Source organism: Dermacentor silvarum, chromosome 3 (assembly GCF_013339745.2).
Source record: "Dermacentor silvarum isolate Dsil-2018 chromosome 3, BIME_Dsil_1.4, whole genome shotgun sequence".
Lineage (NCBI taxonomy): Eukaryota > Metazoa > Arthropoda > Arachnida > Ixodida > Ixodidae > Dermacentor > Dermacentor silvarum.
The window spans coordinates 169,990,658-170,001,349 of record NC_051156.1 but is presented as its reverse complement, the minus strand read 5'-3'; the positions used below and the strand labels follow the sequence as shown (position 1 = coordinate 170,001,349).

The following is a 10,692-nucleotide window of genomic DNA, read 5'->3' as shown; positions in this document are numbered from 1 at the left end:
CGCCTTTTAGCGCAGCAGTGGTCTTAGGTGGTGCCATTGTAAGCGAAGTAGTAGGCGATGCACTGCTGGTGCACGTTGAAGCCGCAATCCGTAGGCAACGAGGCGCCATAGGCTAATCAAATGCGAAAGCCAAACCACAGAACACCTATATGGCCAAACCATGTGGGGTACCTGCCTACACGAGGCCACATACTCTGGCACTGCAATCGTTCAGCCACCATGGGAATGATGGGAAGTACATCGATTTGTCTGATCTTCGTGCTTGTGGATTTAGACGTTCCTGTGACTGTTTATTGTGCTTCATATGCCTACATTGTCATAAAGTGGCGAGCAATCTATACTTTTCAAAGTGCAGAAGACGCTGCGAACATGCACAATCGCTCCTAATTACAATGGTTCAGCTTGGCGCGGTGGCTAAATCGAAACGCGCCACCGGTCTCAATGCACTGGCTTGCCCATGATAAATTCATAAGGGCGTTTTATGTTGCACGTTGAGGCATTCATCCGTGGCGTAATCGTTTCAAGATCGGGCTTCTTTTCCATAGTTCCTGTGTTCGAAACCTGCCGTCCGACAATATTATTGATGTTTTTAATTGTATAATTATTGTATGAAACTATGCACAAGGCTATACTTGGTTGTTTATTCTATGGCTACACCACGTTGGCTGTGATGTGCCTACCGAAGCGCTCCCTGTCGGCACTCGTTAGTGTCACAATGCAGTGCTTTGCTTCACCGCTCCTAGATGGCGACTATCACATCCGTTGCCAGAAATCAGTCGTTAAACCCGGATAAAACACTTTCTTGTTCCCCCCCCCCCCCCCCCCAAAAAAAACTCCATGGTGAATAGTGCACGTGGTGCTGGAGCACACCATGATTTGAGCTCACCGATTGCGTATCACATGACCATACACCACCCATTCCCACAGTGCTCCTTAAGTCTGTGCAAAGCACTTTGCGATACGGCGCAGAACCAAATCGCTCAAAATTGGGATTTTCAGCTCAATTGCATTTGCTTCGTCACAGTTACCTATGCGATGACTGCTCCGTCCGTCCGTAGTGTAAATGTTAGCTGCGAAGTGGTCCGATTCACACTGCATGTCATGGGACTGATTCATTCACGTGTCACTCTAGCTTTATCAGCATTGCCTAAGAGGGGGAGTGCAAACAGAGCTGCTGGCCAAGGATACAACGTGGATGAGTCTTGCATCCGTGAAGACAGTTTTTGAAAATATTTGAGCGTTGTATCGGCAGTTATTTCTGTAGGTTATATGCGAGAAAATACAGTAATCAGCATGTACGCTTATAACGAGTACTGTATATAATGAAGGTGTTTTTGTGTAGGATTCAACTTCGTTACGAGGCTCGACAGCATTAAGGGGAGATGTGGGCCTTTAAGCGAAAATTTTTTCAATCTTTATTCATTTAGCTATGGTGCTGTAAACTTCTACACATATGTAATTTGATGTGTTTATTTCAAATATGAGGTCCATTTTTGTTTATCTCCTTTGGTTTAAATTTTATGCAAGTGTCCTTTAAATATCTTCTGCAAAGGTTTGCAAAGTATGTGTCCTTACAGGAATGCCTTAAGACCAATCTTATTGCTCTGCCTTACCTAGAACCTGAGTTGCAAGGTTTTGAAGTTGAAACTCGAAACAGTGTTTTTCTGGTGCCCAACTTTGAAGTCTCGCAACTCGTGTTCTAGATAAAGCAGAGCAATAAGGTTGGTCTTACGGCATTCCTTGAATGATACAGAATTGATACCCTGTTTAGCAAAATCGAGAACACATTTTGCATACCTCTGCAAAAAATTATTTAAAGGAAGCTCACATAAAATTAGAACCAGAGGAGATAACTAAAAATGAACTGCATATTTAAAATAAGCACATATCATTTCATATATGTACAACCTTTTGGCACCATATCTCAAAGAACAATTATTTTTTTTTCTAGAACCCACTTCCCCCCTTAATATTCACTGAGAACGCCAGGTTATTCTAAAGAAAAAATTTGATTCAGCTGTCTGCAGCTTGATACCCATTACGCGAAAGCCTTTCTGCATTCAAAAAAGCCTGCGAAATGCAAAATGTCTAGTGCAACCATCTACCTGCGTGTGGCGACCTCAGAATCACTTGCAGAGCATTGGCATAACAATGCATCCGTGCAAGGAAATGTCACTGACAAGACAAGAGACCACTATAATGGAAAGTAATTTAATTCTTTCTATCTCAAAAACATTGCCATTCTGTCTGCACAATCATTTCACCTTAACAAGCTAGAACAAGAGACAAAACAGACAAAAAGAAGCACTTTGATCGAGGAGCAAGCTATTGCCCTCCGACGTCAGCAGTGGTTTGCTTCCCATGAAAACATTTTCTAAGTGTCAAAGAAGAGCTCACAGACAAACAAAAGCAAAACAATAGAGACAAAGGAAAAAAAAACAAGGAAACTTATTGTACACTCACACCTACACACGCACCTGCCGGCAATGCCTAAGTGCCACCGCATGAGAAACATGCCAAAGGCGCGTGCAAGTCGGCGTTGTCCTCTATTTGCCTCCTTTAATTTTCTTTTTCTCTCTTTGCCACCCACAGAAAAAAAAAAAAAAAAATTCAAGCAGTGGAAAAGGGGGCGCGCCCGGCTGATATCGCAAAATGCGCAACACCTGCACGCCCACCGCAACCACACTGGTCCTCTTCTCGTTGAGTGGCAGACACTGGACGTGCGAACAGTTATTTATATATATGTATACAAAACGAGGAGAGTGAGTGAGAGAGAGAGGTGCATGTGCGAACCCCTGAGTCAAATGAATGAGGGAAAAAAAAATAAGACGCTCCGTGGGGTCCCTCCCCCCTCTCATTGACCTCCTCATTGGCTCACGCACCTCCACGCAGACAGCTGCTGCTTTGCTGCAAAGCTAGCTTCGCCCCACTTTTGCTGCCACACTCGCTTGGCCTCTCCCCACCCCCCCCTTGTCCCCATCCTTCACAACACCCACAGCACACTTTGTCCTCCTCTTCCGCAGCAGCTGCTGAAGTTGCTTCACTGTGACTGCAGCAACCTCTCCACTGCAGCGTTGACATCTCCAAACGTGGCAATCAGGGCTGCAGCAGGTGAAAGATGCCGTCAGGAATACAATTTCACGCCAAAATACACAAGACAGTTACATGTGCCATACATGATGCATGTGCGCAGCGCGAATCAAATAAAAATCAAATTACAGGGTTCGACGCCCCAAAGCAAGTCACAGGCTGTGAGAGACGCCCTAGTGTAGCCCTAGAGGATATATCAGTAATAAAGTACAATAAAATCTCGGTGATACGAATCTCATGGGGTCGCGTGAAATATCCGTATCACCGAAAATATACACAAAATCAAGTAAAAATTTCTAATCGTGGAACCCCGTTGATACTTTCCTCGCTGCTGTGTTTTCCTGGCTGCTACGTCGCGTTTTCGCGGTCCTAACCTAAATCCCATTGACTTCCATGAATTAAGTTCCCCGTGATACGTCACCAATCTGTAATGTTCCTGCATCTTGCGTCGCATTTGAACGTGGCGGTCACATAAATTTAGCAGTGCAGCCAACTTGTATGTTGCAACAAGTGACCAATGCGTTGCAATAAGCCACCGGCACGTTGCAGATAAGGCGCAGCTGCGCAGGTGCCATATCTTGAAAGCGGTCTGTGACGTGCGCAAAGTGTGCGCCCGCGCGGGCCTCATCTCAAAACCATGTACGATGTTGACAAAGTGCGCCTAGTGCCGGTAGCTCCGTATGCTCTCTGCTTTCGACGTTTAGTTCGCGTTGAAGCGATAGACAGCGGGAAGATCAATTCGCTCGCTGCGGCTACTGCGCTTCTTCATGCCAGAGAAGAGCAGAGAAGATGGCAAGAGCCAGCGGAGCCCTGGACAAAGGGCCCCGACCATTAGCGATGCCCCATTGGGGCAAGACAAAACTATCTTTGGATTAAAGTTTATCTATCTATCTACCTCACGCCAGCATTTCGACAGCAAGTGTAGAAATTTTTGGTTACAAGAAACATGTTTCCCGGGTCCCTTGAGTGCCTCTTATAACGAGGTTTTACTGTATTTACTACCGTATTTACACGATTGTAGGTCGACCCATTTTTTCAAATTTGGCAATCCAATGTTGGGGGGTCGACTTAGAATCGAAACCGAACCGTGTACCGCTAGTAACGGCAAGAGAAATGAGAAATCGGGGGCGCTACGGCGTGGTTACAACTTTGCACCTACGTTTTTATGGTTACGGTAAAAGCGTAGCGTAATAATTTACTGTATTTATTTTGATTGCGCGCACCACGAGCGCACGGCTCTTGTGGGAGCATCGATCATGGAAGAGCCGCCGTTTGGGGGGTATTGGTAGATGGCGGAAGAGCCGCCGTTTGGGGGGTATTGGTAGCTGGCAGAAGAGCCGCCGTTAGGGGGTATTGGTAGCTGGCGGAAGAGCCGCCGTTAGGGGGTATTGGTAGCTGGCGGAAGAGCTTTTCTTTGAGATACGATTGTTTTCGACGGCCGCGCGCATCTGTCACTTCTGCTGTTGTGCTGAATCGTCGCGCCTGTCATGAGTGCCAAGAACTTTCGGCGCTCGTTCTCAGCAGCATTCAAACGGGCTGCTATCCTCCATGTTGAGGAAACTAACAACTGCGCAGCGAGACGCAAGTCTGGAGTCAGTGAACGTGTGGTGCGGCAGTGGCGGCTTCAGCGCAAGAAAATTTGGCCTCTCTGGCTACTGTGTGCGGGTGGGTCCTCTCTGCGTGGGGGGCTGTACCGCGCGATGTCGTGGTGCGGTAGTTCGCGAAGTGTGGACTCACTTTTGATGACGTGTTGTGGGACCGCAGCAGCTATGACGGCAGCAGTACCAGTGAGGTCAACTCTAGTGACGATGAGTAGTCTTAGCAACCCCATCAATAAATTTCCCTTGTGTGAAATGCACTCGCGTGGGTTTTCTCCCCCACACAATTTTTTTTTTTTTTTGGAGACACGCAATTTTGGGGGGGTCGACCTACATTCGAGTCGACTTACAATCGTGTAAATACGGTATTTATAGGTGGCTATGACGAGTTTTCAGCCTTCAAATTTGTTTCGGCAAGGTCATCGAGCGAGACGTGTTCATGTTTACCTGTGCGCACGTGACACCGTGCTTGTTAATTTAGTTAGTAAGCGAATGTTTACAAGTTTATACGGCCGGTAAAACTACTACAGTAGAACCCCGCTGTTACGTTCCCGACTGCTACATAGTTTTTGGCCGGTCCCGGCATAGCTCCCATAGGATTCGATGCATTAGGAACCCCGCTGTTGCGTCGCAAGAGTGGGAACGTTCCCGCATGTTACGTCGCGAATCGGCACTCCAAGCGACGAGTGCCGACAGCCACATTGACTTTTCACATAGCTTGACTTGGCTTGACTGTAGGATTAGCCACATAATGGGCGATGCCCATTACATTTCCGGCTCCCGCCAGCAAAATTATGGCCTTCGAGATCAGTACAGTAAAATCTCGTTACAAGAGACATGGTTACAAGAGACACTTGATTATAAGAGACATTTGCAAATGGTTTGGTTGGTTTTCCTATGTTCGCCATGTTAACAACATCGCATACAGCAGACATGATTACAAGAGAGACTGTTACTAAGGACAACTTTTTAGGTCCCTAGAGTAATTTCTTCACTATTTAGAAGAGACACAACCCAGACACGGATCTTCCATCCAACCCAGGATAGAAGATCCTGTGGAAAACTGCCCTGAAGATAAAAGCTTGGGCCTGCATCCAAGAGACCTCGCGCAAGTAAATGGTGCATGTGCCCTAGAAGATGAACCAGACGAGGAGGACGACGTCGAGGACATTGCAGGGCTGAAAGTGTTGGCAGCTGAGGCTGACTAACATCTAAAATCACTTCAAAGGTATTGTGAGCAACAGGAAGGCTTGTAAAATGAAGTGCTTTTTCTGCAGTCACTAAAAAACAAACTACGATGAATGACTTCTTTAAGCCATCCTGAGCAATTTTTTGTAGATGTGTTCAAACATACTTTGATGCTGATGTATAATAAAGTGATCTAGTCTGACTAGTACTCAGTGTTTTGAGAATTCTTGGTTACAAGAGACATGTTTCCCGGATCCCTTGAGTGTCTTTTGTAACAAGGTTTTACTGTATTTACTATTTATAGGTGGCACCTACGAGGAGTTTTTAGCCTTGAAGAAATTTGTTTCGGAGCACGCATGTAGTAAAAGCAGGGCCTTCGAGATCCGTTTCTGTTGCCCAGAGAGCTGTCGCATTGGCGTGGACTCATCGTCATCGTTAACGCATACAAGTGGTCCGTCCAAGCTCCCCACAGTTTTCTCGCGCTGTCTTTGTGTTCCGAGTCGTCGCGTGAAGTGGCTATGTAAGCTTCGTTCTTCCGCTTCGACCACCAAGGCCCAAACCCAGGCCAGGGGCCATACCGGGACCCAAGCCAGCACCAGGCGACGCTCCAAGTTGCCTGCCTGCCGCTGCGCCAAACGCTCCTGCTTGTCAACGTGGCCGACTGTGTAGCAGCTTCCTTGCTCCGTCGCCCGTCACCTCCTTCAGTTCAGGCCGCACGGACGTGCAGAAACAAGTTTTTGGCTCCAGTCTGAGCCATCTTTGACTACCGTGGAAGCATAGATAACACCAGGATGGGATCAAGAAAACGAAAAGCATTTTCGCTGCAAGAGGAGTCGACTATCCTCCGCGCTGTGAAAGAAAATCCGACGCAGAAGAGGTTGTGTATAGCAAAGGAACTAGGACTAACGCCTTCAACTCTCAACACCATCGTCACAAAAAGGAGTGAAATTGAAGAAAACGCCAGAAACTTCGCCGGCAGATGCAAGCAAGCCCGGGGTTCGGAGCACATGCAGCTTGATTCAAGTTGTTTAAACAAGCAAGGGCCACAGAAGTCAACTTCAATGGCACGATCTTGCGAGAAAAAGCAGTTGAGATCGCCGACAAGCTGGGCATCCACAGTTTTTGTGCGTCAAACAGATGGATCGACCGCTTTAAAGAGAGGCATGGAATATGCTACCGGACGGTCAACGGAGAAGCTGCAAGCGTCGACACAGCAATCGTTGACACCTGGAAAGAGACCATGGTGTCCTTTATCAGTGGCTACACACCCAGGGACATCTTTAATGCCAATGAAGCAGGCCTTTTCTTCAAGGTGCAGCCATCCAAGACACTGAGCCTAAAAGGTGAATCTTGCCACGGAGGAAAATGTAGCAAGGAACAGTGCTGCTGTGCTGCAACTCGCATGGCTCCAAATTGATGAAACCCTGGGTTATCGGCAAATTTCGGAACCCACGCTGCTTCAAAAATATCCGCCACCTGCCCTGCCACTACAGGAACAATAGCAAGGCCTGGATGACATGCTTACTTTTTGAAGTTTTTGGCTTATATGGACTCGAAGATGGGCTGCCAGGACAGAAAAGTAATTCTTTTTCTGGACAACTGCTCCACGCATCCGAAAGACACCAAGTCGCTACGAAATATCAAGGTGGTTTTTCTCCCCGCCAACACCACAAGCCACCTTCAGCCCTCGGACGCTGGCATAATAAAAAAAGTGAAACACTTCTACAGGAAATGCATTGTAAAGTGGTCTCTGACCAATGTGGAGCGTGGCAAGCAGCCGACAGGCATTACATTGATAGATGCCATGCACTATTTAGCTTCCGCATAGAGCGCTGTCACTGCAAGAACGGTTCAACACTGCTTCGCGAAGTGCTTCAGCGTGCGTGCAGACGGCACAGCAGAAGCCGTTGGAGATGAAGCCTTCGCCGACTGTGAAGAACTCTGCACAGCGATGCAAACTGTTGGTGATGGAATCGTGTACAGTGATTACGTTTCTATCGATGACACCGTTGTCACCTCCGCAGTTTTATCTGTGGACGAAATCGTGGCCGAGTGTGCCTATGTGTGGTACGACCTCGTGCGAGGTCGTACCACGCCGGGCCGCACTTGCCGAAAGCCCAAGCCGAAGGAGATTGCCCGAGCTCTTGCGAGTTGACCCATTGGTTATCGCCAGAGCAAGTAGCATAGCCGCCGGGACTTTTCCTAGCGGCGTGCCCCAGCTTGAGCCTGTGCTCTCGCCACGACGTGCTATAGGCGCCTGTTATTGTATTTTCGCCCTGGTGCGGGACCCCTTTGGTTCCCCGCCGCGCGGGCATTTGTGCAGTGCTGGTGCCGACGGATTCAACAAATGGTTTCCGTTAACTCAGGGCATTACTGTTTTTGCGTGCGTCGCTCGGTAGCCCCTTCCAGCCTGAGCTCGTGCGCAGCGGTGCTGGAGGCGACGGCTGACGCGGCCCTGTGGCTCACTAAGCTCGAACCCGCGGTGGTTGGTCTCCTGTGAGACACGAAGAACCCACACTATGTACCAAGTTACTGATAGCTTGCTGCATTCCTGTTACACAATGCTAGGAGACTCCTCAGCATGTGCAGCACCGTATTTTCTTGAAAATTTGCAAGCAATAAATTTTGTGAAAAATTTTTTCATACATGATATTAGATTCAACATTCGGCTTTTTTTCTTTTTCTTGATTCGATATCGACTATTCCGTATTCGCACACCCCTAATAAAAAGTTAAATACTTTATTATATCAAGAATTTCATGAATAACGGAAATTTCAGACATGTTACAGTAACGCTGTTCAATTTTCCAGACTCCAACTGCACATCTGCACAACAGCTTGAAACATTGTCAGTGCCTCCTTGAGGTCAAAACTAGCAAAAGAATGCTACTCTTCTGGCATAGTCAATCAGGTAGCAGCCGCCTTTGTCCAAACTGTTGGTCAAGCCAAGCCCCCAAGTCAACAACTGCATATTTGCTGCGCGCGTCCTGCACATCAAAGCACTTCTTGCGTAAGGTGTTTAGAGCAGCAGAGTTTTGGGCAACTGCATGAGCAGCTGTTACAACTTTTGTCACTTGGGAATTAACAAGCGTCACCACTTGGGGACCTGGGGCAGCTGTTTAGATCTAGGGCCTCAGTGAAGGGAGGCAAGTGCTGGACAGTGACAGACATAGCTTATGCAAAAACAAAAACATATGCAACTGTCAACATTTGTTTAGGAACTGAGACACCTCAAAATTAGGACAAACGCAAGCGAAATAATTGCCCACCTTGGAGGTTGGCCTCCCGGTTGACAAATCCCATGGACACAAGCTGCTCTAGCTGCGACTGGTACCGTTCCTCAGGTGGCTGCTGCTTAAAGAGACAAATTTGCGAGAGGTATGTTGGTTACACAGGAAAGAAAGAAGTCACATTTATCCCCAACCAGAAAGGAATCTTTTCATGGGCCTTGTTTAACAGCGTGCATGAAAATTACAACAAGCATCAAATGTTACGCAGCTCTCACTTAGGCCTCTGGAACACATTGTGCAGTACCCGCGAGACTTTGCACATGGCCCTTAGTTTATGAACTACGCTGTGTCACAGGTTGCTGTTTACATAGAGGGGACTCAGTGTATAGAAAGGTTGCACTGAAGTGGTTTCACCCTGCATCATGGAAAGCTTACTGACAAGAGATAGCATTGCAGAGAGATAATTCTTAGGAATTTAACGAGCCACCTGATGACATATGAACACGACAATGCTGACCATGTTCCAGTTAAGATTGGTAAGCCGTGAAATAACACTCCAAAAGATTGGCCCTACGCAGGCGCAACAGGACCTCGCGCATCTTGACACACGCAGTTGCATAGACATGCACGTGAAATAAATTTAAACCAGTTACTCCTCTCTCAAGTTAGTGACAGCTCACACTGCCAGGGTGATTAATCAAATGAGTGGTGTCTGTGTCCTAAAGCTATCTGCTTGATATGAGGGTCATTGCTATAAATGGTCTGAATTAATTTCACCACTTGGGTTTCCCCCGGTGTGCAGAAACCTAGGCCTACAGAGACTTCTGCATTCCTTTCCTCACTGAAATGTGGCTGACCTGGCCAAGATCCAAACCAGCAATTTTGCGTAGCGCAGCTGAACACAGCAGCTGTGTTGCGTAAGGGCAACGGATCGCAATATTGGAAATAACCTGGTTTGAACTGAGCTACCACGCACTGCCAAGTATAAGCAGACTTCAAATAAAAGAAGGCCCCTCCCCCTAAATCTGAACCAGTGAGATAGGAGAACAAAACCCTTCAAAGCACCCCCCATGTCACAACAAATTTTCTTCTCACTCACGTTGTTGCCTGCCTGCGCAGTGGCCATAGAGGTGATCATGCGTGCCATGAGCTGGCTCAGGGGGTCCAGGCCTTGCGGGGTGCTCCCACTGGTGGGCTGGTTTCCAGTGGTGCTGGTGGTCGTAGTGGTGGCTGTACCAGTGGTACCGGTGGTAGAGGTGGTGGTTCCTGCCGCTGTCTGGCCAGTGGTTGTTGCACCACTCGTGGTGGTTGAACTGGCTGAGGTAGTGGTCCCTGGCGCTGCAGAACCTAGGCCACCAGCAAGGCCCAAACCCAAGCCAGGGGCCATACCGGGACCCAAGCCAGCACCAGGTGCGCCAGCTGGGAACATAGTGGGGGCCACACGATGCAGCTGTTCCATACCTTGTTGGATCTGCATCATGGCCTGCACAGACAGTGGGAACAAGGGAGACTACTTTAAGATATTTAGAATTACTGTACTGAGCCAAACAGAACGTGCAAGCAGTTATTATGGGTTCAAAGTAAGA

At 47.8% G+C, this 10,692-nt stretch overlaps 1 protein-coding gene across 2 annotated transcripts in view; it reads right to left on the bottom strand.

The window, feature by feature from the left end:
* Nucleotides 1-2,197: 2,197 nt before the first annotated feature.
* The window catches only part of LOC119446076 (ubiquilin-1), a 40,556-nt gene continuing 32,061 nt past the window's right edge, over nucleotides 2,198-10,692 (bottom strand). Inside the window, exons 11-13 of one of the 2 annotated variants that reach the window (XM_037710413.2) lie at nucleotides 10,206-10,589; nucleotides 9,146-9,230; nucleotides 2,198-3,102 (exon numbers count right to left, since the gene is read on the bottom strand). In XM_037710413.2, the coding sequence (XP_037566341.1) occupies nucleotides 3,041-3,102; nucleotides 9,146-9,230; nucleotides 10,206-10,589 (531 nt within the window). In that variant the 3' untranslated portion in view covers nucleotides 2,198-3,040. The remainder of the gene's footprint in view (nucleotides 3,103-9,145; nucleotides 9,231-10,205; nucleotides 10,590-10,692) is intronic. The other variant, XM_037710414.2, reaches the window with a different exon arrangement.